The sequence below is a fragment of the Brachyistius frenatus genome, unplaced genomic scaffold, assembly GCF_029030835.1.
Source record: "Brachyistius frenatus isolate BFR_SWC_R1_liver_20210118 unplaced genomic scaffold, ASM2903083v1 Contig_47, whole genome shotgun sequence".
Taxonomy (NCBI): Eukaryota; Metazoa; Chordata; class Actinopteri; family Embiotocidae; genus Brachyistius; species Brachyistius frenatus.
Window position 1 is genome coordinate 962,616 of NW_027210646.1, and position 22,211 is coordinate 984,826.

The 22,211-nt window shown below is 40.3% G+C and overlaps 3 protein-coding genes across 4 annotated transcripts in view; 1 reads left to right on the plus strand and 2 right to left on the minus strand.

The window, feature by feature from the left end:
* The window catches only part of LOC138623807 (xin actin-binding repeat-containing protein 1), a 43,785-nt gene that overhangs the window by 15,610 nt on the left and 5,964 nt on the right, over window positions 1-22,211 (plus strand). The gene's annotated exons all lie outside the window — the stretch shown is intronic.
* LOC138623770 (solute carrier family 22 member 13-like) lies at window positions 1,910-8,693 on the minus strand. The gene is made up of 10 exons (XM_069703457.1): window positions 7,168-8,693; window positions 5,846-5,949; window positions 5,273-5,427; window positions 4,031-4,202; window positions 3,807-3,927; window positions 3,624-3,718; window positions 3,322-3,536; window positions 2,559-2,667; window positions 2,254-2,448; window positions 1,910-2,157 (listed from the first exon to the last, which is right to left on the minus strand). Exons 1-10 carry the CDS (start codon window positions 7,540-7,542, stop codon window positions 2,082-2,084), a joined length of 1,617 nt encoding a protein of 538 aa, XP_069559558.1. The 5' UTR covers window positions 7,543-8,693; the 3' UTR covers window positions 1,910-2,081.
* Window positions 8,903-22,211, minus strand: part of oxsr1b (oxidative stress responsive kinase 1b) — a 38,130-nt gene continuing 24,821 nt past the window's right edge. Inside the window, exons 5-19 of one of the 2 annotated variants that reach the window (XM_069703541.1) lie at window positions 20,011-20,066; window positions 19,669-19,778; window positions 19,073-19,174; window positions 18,809-18,942; window positions 18,428-18,476; window positions 17,237-17,302; window positions 17,029-17,151; window positions 16,743-16,820; window positions 14,721-14,756; window positions 13,883-14,059; window positions 13,647-13,702; window positions 13,425-13,477; window positions 12,975-13,043; window positions 12,265-12,329; window positions 8,903-11,928 (exon numbers count right to left, since the gene is read on the minus strand). In XM_069703541.1, the coding sequence (XP_069559642.1) occupies window positions 11,854-11,928; window positions 12,265-12,329; window positions 12,975-13,043; window positions 13,425-13,477; window positions 13,647-13,702; window positions 13,883-14,059; window positions 14,721-14,756; window positions 16,743-16,820; window positions 17,029-17,151; window positions 17,237-17,302; window positions 18,428-18,476; window positions 18,809-18,942; window positions 19,073-19,174; window positions 19,669-19,778; window positions 20,011-20,066 (1,249 nt within the window). In that variant the 3' untranslated portion in view covers window positions 8,903-11,853. The remainder of the gene's footprint in view (window positions 11,929-12,264; window positions 12,330-12,974; window positions 13,044-13,424; window positions 13,478-13,646; window positions 13,703-13,882; window positions 14,060-14,720; window positions 14,757-16,742; window positions 16,821-17,028; window positions 17,152-17,236; window positions 17,303-18,427; window positions 18,477-18,808; window positions 18,943-19,072; window positions 19,175-19,668; window positions 19,779-20,010; window positions 20,067-22,211) is intronic. The other variant, XM_069703542.1, reaches the window with a different exon arrangement.

Below are 22,211 nucleotides of genomic sequence, written 5' to 3' on the forward strand. Positions count from 1 at the left end.
ACACACATACACACACAATACTCGTATCACAGTGCAGTAAAAATTATCTGTATATTTGTATACGAGCTCCATAATCAGGAAAGAAAAAAACGTTTTGGCAGCCAAAACGGAAAGTTTTCTTTGTATAGCCTGGGACAATAAAGTATCTATAAAGTATATTTGGGTTTCTTATTCTACTCTATATATAGAACAAATTTAGGCAATGAGACGTATATAGACACTAATTTCGTGTTATTACTGAAATGGTGCGTTGGTCAGACTGTACAACTCCACCCTATGATATCGTTGCACTGTTCATCTCATTTCATTTCATAGCACCAGACATTTTTTTCCATTCATCCCAAACTGTATTCATTTATTTTTATTTTATGTGTTTGTTTTTTTGTGTATATAGTTTGTGTGTATTTATTCTGAAATAAAAAAATTTGCATCTATCTTATTTCTTATATCTTGTACGTATTTGTAATTTTTTTCATATTGAGTGCACATTTTGGTTTTTTTCTGGCTGCTGTGATGACCGACTTTCCCAACTGTGGGATTAATAAAGTCATCTTATCTTATCTTATCTTATCTTAGTCTCTTCTCCGTTTCCGTGCCAGTGCCTCCCACAGGTTGAGAATTTATTTGTGGTGGCAGGTGGTGTGGCATGTGACCGATTTGCTTGCAGGGATTCATGACGTTTAAAGTGCATGTTTGTGTGTGTGTAAAACACTTTATTTGATTTATAGAAACACAACCAAATATATGGCTAAATCAATGTCTGATAAAGTTGCAGTTGAGCTAAGTATCCATGTAATACAATAAAATTGGTCTTTAATCTTTCTCTGAGTAATTATTACTGATCAGTGATTTAATGCTAGTTATTACAACTATAATTTTTTTCCAACTTTGAATACCTGATCATGAATTTAAAAATAGTAAGAGCGGAATTATTATGTCTGATTATGATTTCATCACAATTTACAGTTTGTGCTCTTCAATAACGTGTTCAACACGGTATCTGTCCCCCTTTGGTCCATTCACTGGATTTCTATATTAAAAAAAAAAAAAGGTGAAGACAATTAAAACAGTATTTTTGTAGTTTGTGGTTGAAATAAGAAAGAAGCAAACTTCAATGGTAAAATGGTTGTTAGTGTTCCCTTTCATTGTTATGAACAGAAGAGGAAGGAGTGACATTACCTTAAAACGGTTGGGTGTAATTCATGTTGTATAAACGTATAATGTGCTGAAACAAGCAGCGGCAGCAAATTTCCCCAACACAAACTATGACTGTTTGCGGCCTTCCCTCTCTCTCTCTCTGTGTCACTATTCCCCACAGGTTGAGAATTTAAGTTGTGGTGGCCGGTGGTGCAGCACGTCATCTATGTGCATTAAGAGACTCATGCTGATTAGAGGTGGAGAGAGTTACTGGTTATGTTCTTTAGCTAGAATTTGCAGTTCTTCCCGACAGCGCAGACTTTCAGTAAATGCTATATTTTACAGATGTTCCCTAAATACCTTACTTGCAGGCTGAAGACAACTTTTCAGAGCATATTCATGCATGTGTATTTAATCTTACATTGGCAAAATGGTGCAGCGGCTGTAAGTCACCGATCACCGAAATGCTAAAAGATGCTAAATGCTCCACAGTGTTCACCAGCTTGTTGCAATCTTTTTCTGAATCAATGAGAAGTTGGCTTCTTGTAATTCGTGAGACCAGGTTGTGATAGGCCTGAATGTGCTTACTCCCATTTTTCACAATAGGCTATACCACAGCCGACTCATAGCAACTTAAATATATAGCGAGAGACGGCAGTTTGTTCACAGGAAAAGAAAAACATTTACTACATTATCTGAGAAATAAAGGAGAGGAAGTGTGTTGCAAATCTATCGTACATATATGACTTTTAATATATACAAAAATCCCAGTTATCAAACATATAACCTTTACATTTTTAACAGATTGTAAAAATTGACAAGTTAAACATGATTCAACAGAAGCTTTGCGTTTTAGCCAACCGTATACAAACACATTTCTGTCCCCACTGCACCAGCTGAGAAGAAGCAGTCTTCTTCCTGATGAATTGTGAAACCCATTGAAATTACATTTTTGTGCTCATTCCTGATTTGTCCTCTTCAGTAAAGGTTCCCTTCTCCGCAGTCTCATCCTTAGGTTTTCTAAAATGAAAAACAAGACGGCTATTATGTAGAAATCCTTTGATTTTCTTGTAAATGAAATAAGTATTCTGTTGTGAAAGGGTTTTTGCAACTCACATAAGGTCAGCATGGTCCTGCAGTTCAACATTGAGGGTTTCAGGCAACAGCAGGCACAAACCACCAGCAGTGATGGGGACGATGCCATATATCAGCATGGGAATGGTGTGATGGTAGACGTCCAGGAGCCTGATCAGCGGAGCGAGGATGCCTGCCACTCGAGCACACATTGAGTTCAGACCAACGCCATTCTGCCTGCCAGTATAGACATTAAACTCATGAGCAATCTCACTGCATCTCATAAAACATTGTATTCCTCTGCCAACATGTCTGAAGAAAAATATTTTATGTTGGGACATTCGTACCTTAGGATGGTGGGATATAATTCTGCAGTATAAACATAAACTGTGGAAAAACTTGCAGTTGCAGCAAATTTCCCGAAGACGGCTAAAACTGTTACCACAGTAGGAAGGTCTGATGGACAAACAAAAACACGTTTCAGAGTCGGACAGACTCAGTTTCATTATTTTGTTTTAGAGAAGATGCCTTTTAGAGACAATTCCAAGACCAATGTCGTGTTCCTACTTACGTACTAGCAGTCACTATTTTGAGTGCATAAGTATGCACTTAAAACAGTCAAAACATTTTTTTTTTTTTTTTTTTTTTTTAATCATGGACACTTTTCACCCTGAGCGGACGCCATCTTGCCGACGTAGCGGAAAGGGAGGGACCACAGACGTTAAGAATGTTTTAATTAAGGCATCTAAGGAAGCAGCAGCTGTTGCTCAACACCATCATTTTTCACTAACTACCACCACCACACTGCTGTAGGATTGAAGCCATCAGTGTGCTTATCGAGTGTGTATGTCCGGTACATACAGTACAATAACGCTTACATAATAGGACTTTTGTATTTCAATTTTTGCACTTTTGCAGCATGTTTTGTGCACTTTTTTTTTTTTTTTTTTAGCACATTTGTCATTTGGAACACAGCCAAAGACTTACTGTTAAAATTTATTAAAGGGTTCAATTTCTATAAGAATGACATTTTTCCTGTTCTTCAGATTCATACAATAATTACCTTCAAGTCAGATGTCAACAAATATGCATAACAAATCAGTAATGTACCTCTTGGTACAGCAAGGATCCCAAGACAAGCAACACCTCCAACAAACAGCACCGCTGCTTGACAAATTCTCCTCCCGAAGCGCTGGAGCAGAGGCAAGCTACCCAGACGTGCAGGAAATTCTACTACGCCGAAGATGAACTGCGTGAGGTAAATATCCAGACCAAAATTGCCAACATTCAGGCTCAGTCCATAGTACATCAGACTTGTTCCAAACCTATCCAGTGTGAGAGATATCCTCAGTGCATTCACAAAGATAATGGTGGAGATGTGGCAGCAGTTTGTGGCGGAAATGAATACTCACCAGACGTAGCTCATTATGATGGCACGTTTTCTCAGGTACGATATCCTGAAGATGTCCAGCATACTTCCTCTTTTGGTTGCACCCTCGACATCCAGCTAAATAATTGAGATGTCATATTTAAGTGCGAGTATATTTGTTGTGTTTGATTTTGGCTGAAGCCAAAGTGCTTTCGTTGCCGCTCACCTTATCTAGCAGGTCTACAGGGACGTTTCTCTTGTTCACTTTGGCTGCCCTCCGGATCACTTTCATGGCCTCCTCATTCCTGCCCTGGGTAATGAGCCAGCGAGCTGACTCCGGAAGAATCCTAGTTGGTAAACCACAGCCTGTCATGTACATATCAGTCTAATTTTTCTGTGGCTATTAGATGTTGGAAATAAGCAGTTAATGTGGCAGGAACAGCTGCTGACCAGTAGAAGATTACCAGGACTACAAGAAGAGGGCTGAAGAGCACCAGCTGCAGGATCCTCCAGTTGCGGATCAGATAGGCGAGGCCGGACAACAGCATCAGTCCAAGCGGGAAAAAAGAGTGGCAGATAATGGTGCAGAAAGCAAACTTGGAAGAATCACTCCATTCTCCACCTTCAAAGCAATAAGACAGATGGAAAAAGCGTCATTTTTGGTTTCCTATAACATTCAGCAAGTGTGTAATTACTGTATAAGTACTTATTTCAGTGTAATTTTAAAGACTTAAGACTTAAAGAAAATACAGTCAAATTAACAGTTTGAGGTTTAACAGATTTATGGTTAATGTGTGTGCTGACATTTGCAGCACATTGCATCTTGCAAGACGAAGCATCACCCATCAATGAGTTTCATGTGAATTTTATAAATAACTCTATTTAGGCTTGCACTAAACTCACACACTTTGTTTTGCTTATTCAATAGGTTCCCAGAATGTTAAGTCGTGCTGTTTTGTCAAAGCCGCTGGGGTTTCAAGTGGTAAGCACGAGATGTTCTATGATGTTCGACATGTTCTATGCACCATAAACATATGCACAAAGTACCTCATATCTTATGCACTGTGGCGGTCCGGATCGAAGAGGGTCAAGTGATAAAGTGCAAAGATAGGTAAAGTGGGGGAGGACGTTGTGGGTATTTTGAAAGAACAAACCAGGACTTTCATGCGGGAGACTGTTGTTCGAATTCAAGTCCATGACAAAACAAAAGTCAACATGAATTTTTTTTTTAAAGTAAGTATGTGAAATAACTTTTTTATATTCAAACCATGATCATTTCTTGACCCTAAATGTGAGGCACCTTGTGAGTAGACGCAAAAGGCTTTGATTAAACAGCAGTATTTAACACCCTGCGAGTGGGAATGGGTTAAACAACACGGTGTGTCGCGTGTTTTTACTTAACACCTTCCCTAAACAGTCATTTTTTAAACTAGTGCTCTGACATAAGGTTTAAGTGCCTGTGTTTTCTACATACACAACTCTATCGGCACTTTAAACCCAATGTGTGTAGAATTTAAAGAGAAATTTGGCACCTTTTTATGTGGACTTTCAATCAGTGTTGTTCATATGTGTGATAACTTGAAGAAATAAAATCCTCAATTACATCTCTGTCTCTCATGTACAGTGGTACTGTACAGTGAGCTGCTGCCTGTGACAACGACAGGCTAATTGAACTGTGAATTTTGTACTTACCTATCACAAACGCGTTAGCAATAATGCCTGATATTGAGATGCCACCTAAGAATTTGAGAACGATATAAACATAGATGTTGGGTGAGAAACCAGCACCGACACCAAACAACAGCAGGAGAAGGAGGGAAAGCAGGACTACAAAGCGTCGACCAAACCTGCAGAGAGAAGAAAGAAGAACCATTACTTGGTTACTGCAAGCATGACAAATATGGCCTCACTATATCTTAAGTTTGTATCTTATGTTTGAAAGCAGAATCATTTCTGTTTTTCAAATATCTTTATTTATATTTTTCCTTAATATTATCCTTCCAAATACCAAACCTCATATTCCTCGTGCCTTTTTAAGTGTCATGTTTCCAAAATTAGACCGTAAGCACCCTTGAGGATACTGACAATTAGATATGTAAATGTGGACACTCTGTGCAGATGAATTCAGGAGTCAATGTGTACAAGAATTGTCTCATTTGTAAGGATTCAAAGAGCTCTGTGTTTTGATCTGCACTCAATGTACTTGTCAGTATTTGCAATTGAATAACTTGTAATGCTCAGATGCATTAGAGAGGTGGTGCATACCTGTCAGCCATCTGCCCCAGCACAAACGCTCCAACAAGAAGACCGGCCATGTAGATAGACTGTGACGCCTCAATCAAACTGCTCCTGTCACAAACCAGATCAAACTGACAGCAAGAAGCAGGGAGAACAAAGGAGAACAGGAAAAACACCAAATGAAGTTCACTTGCAGTACTTGTAGTAGTAATTTTTTTTTTTTATAAATTGAGACATTTTAAGTGTGATTTTTAATTTAAAACAAACACATAACTATACACAGCGTCTTGTACCACAAACAGGTAAGAAAGCAAATGCCATTACTTAATGTGATCCGAAACAAGGGGGGCTCCGAAAGGACATACAGAGTCCACAACTCATACATAACGGAGAAAAACAGCACCTGCACCCATTTCTTATTGAACGTTCAATGTGTAGGATTTAGGAAGGATCTGTTGGCAGAAATGGGGTAAAATATTCATAATTATGTTGTCATTACTGTATAATCACGTGAAACTAAGAATTATGTATCCGGCTATAGCTATCACAGTTGTGGAGGCATAGGAATGGACGTAGTCTCTGGGTGTGAAAAAAAAAAATGCAGTAATGCCTTAAAGTGCAATACCACCGAGAGTCACAAGGGGCTGGCTCCAAAAATATCTCTAATAGACTCCCATTCAAAAAGTGTCAACTTCTCCCATGAAGTACAAAATCAAAAAATGTTTTCCACAAATCATTATGGTGTCATGTGATAAAGTCACTCCTTTTGATTAGTGTTCTGGTGTTTCTTCTGAAAATAATTAAATGATTTTTTTTAAATATTTTTATATTAGACCTCTGTGAAGTAGGTTTGGGGGCGTGCTTGGTTTGATTGAAATGTTTGGTGTGTAATCAGGTTTCCAGTACAGGTGGGCGGGCATAATGCTCTTGGGTTTTCAATCTGATCCACCCCTCGCTCCTCCCAAGCTCCACCCTCTCATCCAAATATGGTCACTACAGTTTCAAAACTCCGAGAGGGCTACATTCAAAATGCCAGAATTTAGGCTTCAAAATGGCCCTTCAAACCAATAGGTGATGTCAGGGCGGGTTTGCCACGCGCCCCTTGCCACGCGCCCAGAAAAGACAAACCAAACACTGGATCTAGGGTCTTTCACAAGTTTTGAAGCCACATTAGATTCTTTAACACGTTTTAAAGGGGAGCGTGAGGCGAGGAGTGTTCAGTTGGTTACAATCTGCAACCTCACCACTAGATGGCACTAAATCCTACACTGGCCCTTTAAATGAATTGGTACAACTATAATTTTATTTTAATGGCACAGAGACTCTAAAAGCAAATAAGTATCTCTTACCTCTGTCACAATGCTGAAGGCCCCTTGTGGTGCTTCAAAATCGGATCCATCTACGCAGCCTGTAGTGGTGTTGATCCCATACTTCTCAATGGTTTCCAAATCCAAATCCACAGGTGTGAACATTTTACAGCTTTCAAACCTTCCATCCTGGTTCACTGGGATGGTGAGATTTCTTTGTCTCTCGTCGGTCAGGTTGGAACCATGCTTCAGGATCCAGTCAGTGTCACAGTGGTGTGGGAAGCTCATGCCTGTAAACACCTGACCAATCACGTCAAAAGCTACAAAAATGCTGGGGATGCATAATGCAGCCACCAAACGTTTCTGAAACAAACCGAACTCCCCAATCTCCTTTAGGATCAGCCCAAAGTTGCTCATATTTGTATCTAAATGTCCTCAAAATGTAGCTTGGGACCGAGAAAGATTTAGTTTTAAGCGAGTTTGACTAACGATCAACCTGGCTGTTGTCCTCCAAGTTAATGTTTAAGCTGGCAGTCGCTGTCTCTGTGTTTATGACCTGCCAAATTGCTAACAAACAGACTACCAAAGCATGCAGCAAAATGTGACCCATCAGGATCCCTCAGGTATTGCTCATTTTATCAAAAAACAACAGGCTTTTATTGTATGTTAAGATCAGATAAAAAAAAAACAATCTACACAATCATGTCATAACTGTAGAATAACGACCTAGACTTGTGATTGCAGGACAACAACAAAAAAGAAGTCTTATCAGGACGTTATCAGGGCCTTATCGGGACCTGTCCTTAAAGTGCAAATTTGGTCTCTTCCTCGATCTCCAAGTCAGCAGCTCTCCTCTGATTTTGCCACAAACTACAAATCAGGTTGAATATACCCATGACATCGTTATGTTATCTGGCTTTATACTAAACCTAACTTAATGTAATTGTGCCAAGTGACATCACTGGTCATCATTAGATAACTGATACTGAAGCATCAGCGTATAACTAGCATGTTACTGCTGTAGCTGCTGGAGGTGGATTGAGTATATACAGAAACACCAGACAAATGTAAATGCTATTGAGACAATTATTCAAATCTGTTGACCCTTGCCTTTCACTTCTACATTTATTCCAGGAAATAATGACATGCGGGACTGTTTTTTTGGGTTGTTTTTTTTTTTAACTCCACATCGACAGAATCCACCTGAATGTTTGCCTGGGACTTTTATGGTGCTTACCAAACCACATCCAAGTCCGAGCCGTGTTGAAACCACATCGGGCCTTCCCACAGAGCTCACGGTTAAACGTTTCCTTCAATGGTTAACAGCACCGACCAGACGGTCCACTGAAGAGGTGCATTAAGGGTTAAATGTTTTTCAAGTCAGGATATCTCTGCACCTGCTTCACAAAGTCCCCTAACTCTATAAAAATCCACTTATAAATTGCCAAAGGAGCCCTGTAATGTTTAGAGCGGAGAAAGCGGACACGAGTTAAACAGGTTGTAAAATGAGAACCGAGTACTACCTGATGAGTCACGTCTGAACATTGTGAGGACAATAGGGCTGAAAGGACTGAGAAACAGTGAAACCGCTATAAAAAAAAATAAGGCTTACTGAAAACCCAGCGATGCACAGATTCAGGTGCCGTGTTCCTCTTATGTGATTCTCTTTGTAGTCATTTGGTGTCGTTTTATTTTTTAAATCCCAATCAAGAACAACTTATTCCAAAATCAGAGGTGATGTTTACATTACAAAAAAAAAAAAAACGAAGTTCTAAGAGGAGGCTGATATGCTCATTCTTTATTGATTAAAAATAATCAAGAGAAACATGCTTTGAACTCCAAAACGATCAAAAAAAAAAAAAAACAGAGCAAATGAAAGAATGAAAAAAAACAACAACTGAAAACAGATGGAAAATTAAAATATATTACGGCTTTGAGTTATTGCCTGGACAAAAATGGTTTTGCCGGTCATCTGTTCAGTTTGCTACAGTTTTGTTAGACTGCGTGTGAGCAGGACAGAAGAGACTGCTGGAGAAAAGGGTGAGAACAAAACCATTAGATCTTCAACTCTGTTAGAAGAAGGGCTCAATCTACGCGACACACACACACACACACACACACACACACACACACACACACACACACACACACACACACACACACACACACTTCTCTCAGGGCTCATACACACCGATCCTGTCCTTGTCCGCTGTCAGCTGCAGACTCCACCAGGAAAATGGCACCAAATACTGAAGTTTCACAACTTAAGAGTAACATTGGGCTGCTGACTTTGCGGCTCCCCTTCGAGGAGACCAGAGGGTCGAGACACCTGTATAGCTCTATTACAAGTGTCTTCACGGGTAACAGGAACTACATTTCAAAAGACACTGAAAGTCTAAATCAAAACCTTGACATTATGTCAAAGGATATAATACACTTGGTCGTTTTTTAATTTAAGGCTAGTGTAAAATTGAACATGTTTCTGGTCAAAATAAAAAAAAAAAAAAAAAAAAAAAAGATTTCCTCTTAACGTTTGAACTGTAAGCAGAAATGCATTCAGTTTCATTCAATTTGGCATCTGGAGAGTTATGAACAGTCAAACGTTTGCTGGCATTCCAGATGAACACGTTAAATGAAGCTCTCGCCGCCGTCGACAACAAGCGCGAGATGCACATTTATGCTCAAACCATGTCCTTAATGCACAGCAACCAGAGTGAGGTTGAAAGGATGCATCATGTGCGCCGATGGCGGCCTTTTGAAACAAAATCTGAATTCAAAGTACATTTCTGATCATGGGAAATGTTTACAATCACGGCAGAGCAGCTGTATGACTTCAGATGCGGTTCAAAGAACTAACTGTAAACAACCTCCACTTGGTATTTATCAAGCGTTGGAGACAATTTTGCTCTTTTTCAACTCAAAATTTGGGGGGAATTTAGGTTGGACAGACATTAAGAGCTGCATCGATCAGGACAGCTTGCGGCTGCGCGGTCAAATATTATTCAAACTTTTCAAAGGCCAAAAGTTAAAAGCCGAATTTTGTTTTGGATAAGTCATGGTAAGTGAGCATCATACGCGACATAAGAGTAGGCGACGGTATGTCACGCAAAACAAGGGGAATTCAAAGCCAAATCTGCAGTGTCGCCATTTTCCTTCACGCGGCGCTACAACCCACAATCGTTTCACGAGACGGAAAAAAGGCCAAGAGTGAAACACCCAGTATAAAAACAAATCAAAGCCAAAATTCATTATTTACATACTAGAGGTTAAATCAAGTACTTCTTCTTATTTTTCATCCACATAAACAAATATGCACTTAAGTTGTTTTTTTCTTTAAGAATTGGTGAAACCGATTCCAAACAGACACAAACTTAACAGACAGACACGTCTGCTCATACGACACGAGGTTTCAGCTGCTGCAAAACATTTCACTTTACATGTATTTTTATTCACAAACACATCCAGGTTTTATTTGGAGATCTTTTGATTTCATTGTACATGAATTTTGACTTCTGATGTTCACTATGGTAACCACCAAAAATTAAAAAAAAAAAAAATCTGCTTGTTCAATTGGGTAAAAATGAGGTGAGGATTATCTTGCGATACATTTTCCTAAACTTTTATTATTGGGGGCATAGTTGAGATTTTTGAGGAAGATGTCTGATGATTTTTTTTTTTTTTTTTGTCAACAAATCCCATTACTTAACCCAACAACAACTTCATCACTGTCTCTATATCCAAAGCCTGATGCATAATATAGTAGCTTATCCATCTCTGCTATTGACCTCCATTGTTACTGGCATGCAGCTCACATGCTATACAGCCTTCATTATGATGAATCTCTGTAGTTTAGTTACACGGTCCTGCTGCTGCAAAAAAACTCAAAACGTGTATTAATCCACAGCTGAAAATAGTCCCCAACAAATGGACTGTTTTTTTTTGTTTTTTTTAAATGGCACATTGCATTTGCTACACATTTTTTAAAGGTCCTTTTAATGGCTTGAAGCTGAGAGTCACAGTCAAGAAGTTGAGTCTGTTGTTAAGTTGTTGATGATTGGAAAAATACAGGATATAACAAGCCTTAATACTGTAAAGTTTGTTATCGAGTCCACATCCTTTTGAAAATTTGGCGTTAGATCAGCACTTGTCGCAAAAATGTTTAAGTATCTCTAAAAAAAAAATTCGTCGTTGCCGCGCTGAGCTGCAGCTCATCTCCAATTAAAATAAAGTAAAATGTTTGACATCAGCACCTGAAACCACATTCGTGCAGACAACATAATGTTCCATATGGTAACTGGGGATGCCCCCAAAACGTGCATTCAGTAGTTCTGATGAATATAAGGCATTGTTACACTTATCAGGATTCAAGGGCGTTAGTTCAGATTGTGCAAATGCATCACATATTAGAGAGAAAACTAACAGAATGAGGGAAACCACAAGGGAAATGAAAACAGTTTGTTGTGGATACATGTACACTGTAAACTTGTTTTTTTTTTTTTTTTTGAGTGATTCTCATACTGTACGTTCTGATACTTCAGCTGACCGCCTGACTCAACGAGGCGGCATTGTATAATCCTATGGGTGACAGAATGGTACTGGTTTCTTTGGCAGTAGTGGTTTCTTTACAGCCATGGAAAGAAAAAAAAAAAAATGCATTAAACTATTTTTTTTTTTTTTTTAAATTTTCACATTTTTTAGGCAAGTCACGGTCCCAGGTAGAACAACAGTTTAACTAATGCTGAGCTGAGCAAAGCCCATCAACTTGACATCATCTGGTATTTCAGATCCCTCGATTCCAGAAGCCTACGAAGAAAAATGGCATGCATTAAAAATGACGAGCAAAAACACATTTAAACAGTAAAACAATACAATAGTTTCACGTTAGAGTCAAATGTGTTTTTTTTTTTTTTTCCTGTTTTCAGTATAGTCCGTTAAATTAAATCCATGTTTTCGGTAGTGTCACAATATTTTATCAACAAAAAAAAGTCCATTCAGCAGTAACTTTTTTTTGGTATTTTTGTTCCATTAAAAACAACGTTTAAAGTTGAACAGTAGTCCAGTTTTTAAATACAGAAAGAGCAGCCGACAGAATTACACGCAGGATTTAATCCCCTGCTGGATGAAAGAAGTTATACTCACCAGTTTGAAAGTGACATTTTTATTGGCTTGAGGCTCATCAACTATTTTCTGCAAATTTGCAGCAACTGAAAAAAATAAATAAATGTTTAAGGTCAATCAAAACAAACAAAAACAACAACAAAAATCTCAACATCAGCTGTCTATGTTCAAAAAGTGAGAGAAGATTGACACACTGGGCCTTAATTATGTGAAGCTTGTTGTACTTGTGTTTTACTTTAACATGGATTTACTAAACACTTTGGGCACAAATTTAGAGCTCAGCCTTTTCCATAGGCTTTAAGACCCACTCAGGAGGACCCACCGTGGGGCCAGTTGAGAGTCACACTATTGCATCGTAGGTAATATTACACTGTTGGATGTTACAAGTGAGGATTTTCCCCTGAACAGCACACACCAGTAAGATCATCAAATATAAAATATAAACATCATATGTTTTCATTAAAATATTAATATTAGAGTAAATTGGGTTATTTATGTTTTTTTGGTAATTTAGTCAACATTAAATTCTCAAATGTATTAACATGACGAAAATATAAACCGTAGTTTGATAAATGTGCCAGGTTTCTGTAAATCACTCATTCAGTGAGCACTGCGTTGTAATATGGGTTTAAAGATCATGTTTAACATTCAGGTTAACAATGTGTTAACAGGCAGAAGAACATGTCAATTGTTTAAAAAAAACTTTTTTTTTTTTTTTTTAAATCACTGACCTATTACTAAGTCCCTTCCATCCACCAGTCCTGCTGACACCAGCTCCTGGGACACTCCATCTGCTGTGTCTGAAAAGTCAGAGCAGAAGACACAAACTGTGACAGGTGAACCAAAACAGCGGATCTTTCAAAGACTTAATATTAAATAGGGCACAGCCGTGGCTTATTAATGTCCAAAACACTCCGGCTCCGGGAGATAAAATGCAACTCTTCCAGCACCATGTTGTTCTCAGTGCTGAGGCCTCGGTGTACTTTTCATTTTGGCTGCAGTGATAAGTACCAAAAGAAGTTGAACAAAAAGTATAAACAGACTTTTTCTCATACCAATTATCTAAAATGTGACATCCTCAGCCAACAAGCCTTCACCTCAGGATATTTTCTTTAACAACATGGTGACACCAGAACACAGAGGCTTGGTTCTGATTAGTAAAAAAAATAAACTCCGCTTACCTCTTCCAGGCATAAATTCAAAGCGAATGTCATTTAGCTCCTTCTTTGAATTTCTGAAAGGATAAAGGCAGAGAAGGAGAGAAGTGGGGGCAAAGCTTAACATTTATTGTTCAATAAAGGTGTAAGACTTACTACATTCAAATAATAATAATAAAAAAGTTATCAGGTACAAAGAGAAAGGTGAAACTTTTCAAATTGTCAGGTGGTGACAGAGAAACATACCTTAACCTTAATACCAAACTAATGGGAGCCTTAACATCCCCTGAGGCAGCTGAAGTCTGTTGAAACAAATACAAACAATTCATTTGAGGAAAAATAAGGAATTTAAAATAACTTCCATACCCACAAAATCTTTAAAAAAAAAAAAAAAAAAAAAAAAACTCCCAAAAGGAAGTAATATGAGCAAAACGGGTGTTTGAGAGACGGATGATGGAAAACGTGAGCCCAGGGAGACTGGCCTGAGAGAGGAGAGCAGCAGCGGGTAAGCCTGGTGTGGGAGATGTAGCCTGGGCAGGGGATTGAGTGTTGACTGGTGTGGGCTGTAGTGGAACTTGGCCTACAGCCCGAGATAGTTCAGCATGACCTGCGGCTGGCGGCTGGAGTTGACTACTTAAAGGATCAGGAGTCTGGAAAACCTGCGGGAGAAATCCATTGGTTGGTGCAACTCTTTGGCCCAGACTTAAATGTTTTAACAACGGGTGGACAGATGGCCATGGCACACTGTAAAGACATGAAAGATGAATCCCATTGACTCGGGAGATCTCTCTCGACTTTTCCTCTAGGACCACTGTGAGGTTCATATGTTTTGCGATCGACGTCTCAACATCTACAGGATGGCTCGTTGTGACGTTCGCATCATCTTGTGTTTGTTACTAATTGGCAGATTTGTAGCATGCTAGCACGCTAAACCAAGACGATTATCATAACTAACATCAGACGAAGGCATTTCAAAACCGAGGTAGCTGCATTAATCAATCTATTTTACACTGCTGCACTGCAGATATGAATAATATCCAGTTTCAAAATAGATGTGCTCACTTCTGAAGTCCCTTCCACGTTGACATGTAGTAGCGGCGTTAGAATCACTTCAAGAGGACAGACTGGTTGTGTCGCATGTATTGCATTATATATGTTTCACCGTGCAGTAATCCACCACAAATAAAACAACAACAAAAAATCAGACTAGTACAAATATTTTACTTGTATTTTTCCATTTCTTAAAATCAAAAGAAACATTTCTCCCCATGTTCAGAAATGATGTCACTGCTGCTGTGGAAGAGAAGCTTCTGAACTCACTTCTGAATTCTGTGATCCCTCCTTCACTCTGGGTGACTGTTAAAAACAGACAAAAGAAGATGGCGGTCAGAGACGGACTTCAACGTGGTGACTTCAGCAAAAAAAAAAAAAAAAAAAAAACAGCAGGCGTGGATGCAAAGAACACACAGAAAGCAGAAGAGAACAGACAGCTCACTCGTTTACTTTCCTCATTTATCTGTTATTTATCCTTCTTTCCTTTAAGATTAAACTGAGATATCGAACGCTAATAAAACTTCAAATACAATCACTGACTGCTGCTGATATGGGTGATGGTGATATTAGCAGTATTTAGAAAGCTGATTTATCTACACAGCATATTTGATCTATCCCTTTACTATGTCTGGGTGCATTACAGCTACTCCCAGCAACACTGCAAATCAATAAGCAGACTTGATTTACGGTAATATTGGATTTATAGAATTTTTCCATCAATGGGGTGAAGTGCTGTGATTTGTCGGATATTTAATTCTTTGGATTAACAAAAAAAACAACAACAAAAAAAACAGCATTCTTGGGTGATATTTTATCTAGAGATGAGTTTCTCAAGTTCAATTTCCTGGGAAATATGAAGTACAATACCACACATATTTCATGAAATAAAACTTAAATATAACGGAGCTGTAAACGAGTGACAACACATTTTCTACGACTGCGGTTTTATTTTTTAGTTTGAAAAGCAGTGAAGCGATAAAAGTGAATACAAAACGTCACACTAATAAAAGTCAGACTGCTTAACTGCAACAAAAAACAAAAATCAAGTTTAATCCAACTCCAAAAAGGCAAACGGAAACCTTGCAGGCCAAATGAAGACAAACTGACTTGACTGAGAGGACGTTATGTGGCGTCTGAGCTGATGTACTGAAATCACATCAGCTCAGGAATCTGCAGTCTCACTCAGCGAAAGCGATTCAGTCTGTATTAGTCTTTACAGCACAGACACACATTACACAGGTACTCAGCCAGGCTCCAATGTTTAACAGTAGGTTTCATTTCAGGGCGGTAGAGTTATCTTCTCATACTGGTATAAAACAATATGCATTGCTTGAATTATTGAGCATATATTCATGGGAGTTTGGACATATAACATGTAGAGCCGCTGTAACAATTTAAAGTCCAGTTTGCCAACAAGTAGCCAATAACAAAGCAGCGTGAAAGGAGCAGACACACTAAAATTTTAATTCCTTGATGGTCATTAGTGCCCTGTTTAAAGATCACTTACAAGGCTGATAAGCAACTTGCCTTGTTTTCATTAAAGTGTGATTTGGTCAGTATAAATTAAAAAAAAAAGTGATTTAGAAGGAGAAATGGAATACAGATGGCCTCCAGGAAAGGAAACTCTCACTCCTTTGATTTCATAACGCAGTTAATGCTACTCTAAACACAAATTGATAATTTGATTTAAAAAAAAAAAAAAAAAAAAAAAAAAAAAAAAGCACAATCTACTTAACAATGCAGTTAAAAATCATACATCTGGTTGCTTCCCATGTGACACAACATATATTGCTCCTCATGAAGACGCCTACGGTACTGATTAATGGATTCTGACTCGGCTGATTTGTGGGTCAAATTCCACTCGCATGTGATCTACAGCATGCGCAGATTTCCTCTTCAAAGCAAAGCAGTAAGTCTTTCCCTCCAACGAGCTCATAGCATAACTCACCCTGGTGATTACCAGTCATCTTAGGTTGGCGTAAAGTTACATAAAGCTACAACAAAGTCAATACTATCTGAAAGACAAGTGCTCATCTGTGTGCAGATTTACTTTGGTAAGAAGCAAATGTATCTCGTTCTACAAAGTGAATAACTGGAAGGATAAGCTTGAATATCCGCGTAATCGTCGCCGCGGGCTTTTTTTCCGACGCGCGCGTGTGCAACGGCCCTCGTACGACAGGTTATCCGCCTTTCCCGCCCTTCCTAGGTAACGCGTGCGTCGCGGCTAACGCGTGAGAGTCCTTCCTTGTTAAGGGAATGCCATCTGTATTGTGGTGGCAGGTGAACAACCCTGGATGCAGGCAGCTCGAGTGGGTAGGAGAAGCGCACTTGTCGCCTGGGGGCGCTAACAGGCTTCACCTGCTGCTCCTTGGCCGTCAGACAGAACATACACACATAAGGGAGACTCAGTGGAGAGACAATGGAAACACACGCTACTGCACAGACACGAGAGTGACAATTTAAACAGAGCACAGTGATTAACAGACATGACATGTGGAGTGCAACTACAGTGTTAATGTGTGTATGTGAGGAAGAAAAAACAACAAAAAAAAAAAAACGAGCGGGATCGTCTCACCCTTAAGGCCGCGACCGCTGCTTTGCCTTCTTCGCTTTCCTCGTCCAGCTCATCATCACTCCATTCCCACTCGCCGTCCTCCGTTTTATGCAGCCGGCCGCTGGAACCTGGCACTCGACGTACCTGGAGCACAGACGAGCACACAACTGATGCTCGTCTCCGCGGCAATAACACACAACTCTGTAGATTTAAACCTTTGCCGTCTTACCCTTTTCGACCTCTCTGTTATTGTGGGCGCCCTCTGAAGTAACCTCTCGTGTAAATACTCGTGGGTCTGTCATGAAAGAAAGAAACAAAATGGCTGTCACGCCACAGTCCTCTACATCCGTTTACTGTGTTACCTGATTATGTCTGACATTATTCAGAAGTCTAACCTATGATGAGCTTTACCAGGACTCCTCGCCACTCTGGCTTCAGGTCAAATTTAGGATTGAATTCAAAATCCTTCTAATTACTTTGAAAGTATTATGTAACTTGGCTCAGAGAGTTGTTGAGCCCATATAATGTCGGTCCACGAGAGTCATCAAAATAAGGGACTATGGTAGTGCTCCGCTCAAAGTGCAAGACTTGAACAGACCAGAATTTTGCTGTAATGGCTGAAAACAGTTTCCCTTTAAGGGGGACGTTAGTGAATGATTTAAAATCTCTTCTCAGATCACCTATGCACATACTGATAACGTTATTTGTTTATTATTGTCTTTTTAAAAATTCTCTCTTGCAACAGATTGCAACAAACGGGTAGAATTCAACAAGAAAAGATCAAATAAATTATGATATGCGCGTTGATAAACATTAAAATCTCTACTGCAGGCTGACATGGGCCCAGAGTTTTCAAATTAATTCATACCGTAGGTTCATCTGCTCTAAAATAATGACAAAGCCTGCCCTCTTTTGTACGTACAGAGTATTGCAGCTGGCCTACCAGGTTGTATTTAGGCTTTGTGACTTGCTGAGCCAGCACTCTAGTTGTTCCAGTTGCTGGGGGACTGGGCAGCCGGAGGCTGGTGTTAGACTGCTTATCCCTGCCTTTGTTATAAACAGCTCTGCACGGCCAATAATGAGAGGAATGCTGCACTGACGTCAGCCTGGTTCAGAAACAAGCTGAGAAGTACCCTGAATCACACAAACATCTCAGGAAGAGACTTCATGGGTTTATTTTCATCTTTCTCTAAAGTAATAACTTTCAGAAAATTCAAATCTTCAAGAGCTAAAAAACACACCTTCAGGAGTCATAAAGAGCAGCTTGATTATAACTAGGGGCTGAACTGAGGCCACTGAGACATAATCAGTCCTGCGGGCACAGACCTTTACTCATCAACGAGCTGGGCTGCTGCCTGAAGCAGGAATGATGCTGACTCACTGACTCGGTCTTAAGTCCAGAGGGAGCTCAGGCACCTACCTTTGCTTTCTGAAAGAATTTATGCTTCAACAGCTCTGAGGATGTCGGCCTGAAATACAGCAGAATGACACTGAATTAGTCCTGTTAATTTGTCTGTTAAAGCCTTTGTACTCCCAATGATAGAGAACCTGCCGGATGCGTTTGACAGAACTAGCGAAGTGTGGTGGAACAAAACGAGTCGCAAGACAATGAAAGTCATTATATGCTGCGTTGCTGGACGTAAGCAAAGCAAATCAGCCCCCACTTACTGTAAAGTGAATGTCCACAACTCTGTACCGCATGCTTTTCGTAATGAACACATCATTTGCATAATGCAAATGAGGCAAAACACAGATTTGCTTAAATACATGTACTTTCTGTAAAGGCAACACATTAAAGCACCTTTTCTCTGGGTCCTTCTGTAGACACAAGGAGATCATCTTCCTGAAGGATTTGCCGTATTTCTTTACCGTCTCCTTGTCCGTGATGCCGGTCTCCAGAGCTGGTGGGTCATTCTGCAGCGTCAGCATCAAGACCTGAAGACACCAGAAACAGTTTGTATTAAAATGTCCCTCGCTGTGTTCAGTCTTTGTCACTAATCAATGAATAACCATAATCACTAGTCTAACTTTTTAGGTAAGTTAAATGGTCCAACAGTGTTCTTGCCTTCATTGGTGGGTATTTGTGATAAGGTGCAGCTCCCGTGGCGAGCTCAATGGCCGTGATCCCAAAACTCCAGATATCTGCTTTGAAATCATAACCCCTCACCTGTGGAGGAAAATAAATAGATTTAGCTAAATCCTTTATTTCACATTGAGATGAAAGAGATAAATCCACATGTCTAAACCACAAAGAGTGAAAGAAATGTGGCTTAATGTTTCAGTAAATAAAATACAAAAAGTGAGCCAGAGTTTTCACAGCCTACTCCCAGAACAGAAGCTATCACTGCTATTCAATCATTTCAAATTAGACATAATCTGCAAGTTTAAGTCCCACCCTGTTACTGAACAGTGGTGGAGTATTATCTCTAAAAAATGATATTACAGATAATAAGTAAAAGCTGTGGAACGCAGGGTTCTAAAATAGAGTCAGTATTCAGGAGGTGTAATGCACACTACAAAGAAATGAAGAGAAGAACGGCTGCTCTGCGACTGTCCGTTTGTGCCTTCTAATAAAAAAAAAAAAAAAAAAGTCTTCTTTTTATTTTTGTTGTCGTTAGTTTAGTTTTATGATGTCTTGGCTTCACGCTTTCCACGACTGACCTGCTCCATGACCTCTGGGGCCATCCAGCATGGCGTTCCCACAAACGTCTTGCGCACTTTATTTCGAGTGATGTCACCACCTGTGGCTAGAAAGGCACTGACGCCGAAGTCTGAAGGAAGAAGGAGAAAAAGGGAGACAAAAAGGAGCCGAAGCAGTAGGTCAATACCGGTAGTGTCAAGAGAGTTAATTTTCCCTCCACAGACCTGTTGTGCATGAATAAATCGAGAGTGGAACAGAGTCACCTGTCTGAATGAGAAAAGCATCCACTTCTTCACACCTAATCTGGGTCACTGAGGACAGCTGATGAAAAGTGGCGTTTGTGTTGCCTTGTGGCTAAATACCTGCAATTTGCACTGAGCCGTCGTCCCCGAGAAGAATGTTTCCAGCCTTAAGATCTCTGTGAAAGACAAGACAGCGATATTGTGTGTATATTAAACAAACGCCACTCGCACACAGCTGTCGAAGCAAAAAAATGACTGCAGCTCAAACAGATAAACCGGTGAACACAAACAGTGAAGACATTTAGGGTCAAATTCATTGTCAGGTTTCTTTTTCTTCTTTTTTTTTGAAACAGAACTTTAGTTCCACCCCCAGTTTGATTATGTTACAGACTCAATGCAAGCTTTGTCTATGATTGCTTATTCTTCTGTCCATATCACCATCATACATCTTGGTCTAACAGTCGAGCAGCTCTCATATTTCTGTGCATTTTTTTTTTTTTTAGACTGTATAACGGACACACACGCAGTCTGCAGTTAATTTGTTCATCCCCGCTCAGCCTCCCCTGGTGGTGATAAGCGGATTCAGCAGGGACAGCTGTCTGACTGTCTGTCTGGTGAGATAGCAGTATTCGTCCTGTGTGGCAGACGGGCCGAGTTGCCATAGCAACAGACTCTCCGAGATGAAGATGAAGGGTCAGGCTAAAGGCGAGGATAGCAGTTGTATCCCGGTGCGTGCTAGCTGTTGATGTACATGTTAATAGAGAATAACGGAATAAAGACTTCAACAGGATGCACAACACCGTCAGCCGCTGCACCACTTTGAACAGCATCCAACAGATTTGTTTGCACAAATTACCCCAACTGCTCTTAAAGCTGTGCTGACAGGCAGATTAATGATTCAAAAGAGATGCAATCTGAACTAAAGAGCAGTTCACGTTGCTACCAGACAGGGGCACTGGAGTAAAAACTTTGCAGCTGCAGCTGACAGATACATATTGTTGGACCATTCCAGCAAACAAATTGCTATGAATGAATTTAAAAATAGAACAGAGTTTGGAATACTGGTCTGGAGAGGGGACATGGCACAGCTTCCAAGAGACTCACTGTACTACTTTATTGGGCATATAATTCAATCCATATACACTTTCAAACACATGCCAAATACCAGATAATGTGTGTGTGTGTGTGTGTGTGTGTGTGTGTGTGTGTGTGTGTGTGTGTGTGTGTGTGTGTGTGTGTGTGTGTGTGTGTGTGTGTGTGTGTGTGTGTGTGTGTGTGTGTGTGTGTGTGTGTGTGTGTGTGTGTGAGGGGGGTGAGGGGGCACCAGCTGCGGTTGGAAAGATTCTTGTGTTGCTCGGATAAGAATACTGCTGAAGCATTCCTACAACTTGAAATGAATATGCAAGATATCTCCCTGAAAACCTGACACTTTGATTCTTGGAGTCGCCCTGAGGTCCCGAGTTTGCAACAAACAGGCAAAGGAGGTGGCTACAGGCGGGAAGCGCAATCTTCCCGAGAAGGCTACTCGAGACACACAATCTGCTGAAGAGTTTGCAGGCCACAGTTCTGACCCATGTTCAACTGCTGGATCGATGCTTCAGTGTAGACGCCACTTTCCCTAAGAGCTCTGCAGTGAAATGCCACACAGCCAACAGATCTTGTCGCGACTAGGGGCAGGGAGTGGCAAGCGGCGAGTCCCAGATGGAGCAAGGCAGCATATGTGCCACATTAGGACCCTAAACTGGAGAGCAAAAGATGGGGATTCCCAGGCGAGGGGCAAAAATGACTGTCGGGGTAACGCGGCTCTCCAGAAGCAGACTGGGACACCACACAGGATGGGATCAGCGCCCTCTCTAAACAGTCCTTTCTGTGATCAGCTCAGACAGACAGAGCTTTCTGTGTACTAGGTGCGGCAAAAACTTTGGTGTGCATTTATGCCCAGATGAGTTCAATTACGTAACTATAACACTGGGGATGACGCAGAGGAAAGGAGAGTGGGATGAAAAACGAACGCGACGGCCGTTCCAGGTGTTTTGTTTTTTTTTTGTTTGGAAAAACCACAGTCGGAGATGTCTGCTGTCGTACAGATGTCTGCTGTCGTACAGATGTCTGCGCTCGGCGGCGCTCCAACTTGTCCCGCTGTCACTTTGCTGCCCTGACATAACAGCCAGGTGATATCGGCTCGCGGTATCTTCCACGGTCTCTTGCGCTCGCTACTTTTTCTTAAAGAGCATGCTCATCCTCTACCTTTTGGTGTCAGCACATACAAGCAGGGATTATTTACGCCTGGTAATCTGAGAGGTGGCTTTTTAAGGATTGGA

Coding starts and splice junctions, on each gene's coding strand:
- LOC138623770 (XM_069703457.1), bottom strand. CDS start 7,542: ATGAGCAACTTTGGGCTGATCCTAAAGGAGATTGGGGAGTTCGGTTTG. Junction 5,950..7,167: donor CCTTCAGCATTGTGACAGAG/GTAAGAGATACT, acceptor TCTTGCTGTCAG/TTTGATCTGGTTTGTGACAG. Junction 5,428..5,845: donor CTGGGGCAGATGGCTGACAG/GTATGCACCACC, acceptor TTCTCTCTGCAG/GTTTGGTCGACGCTTTGTAG.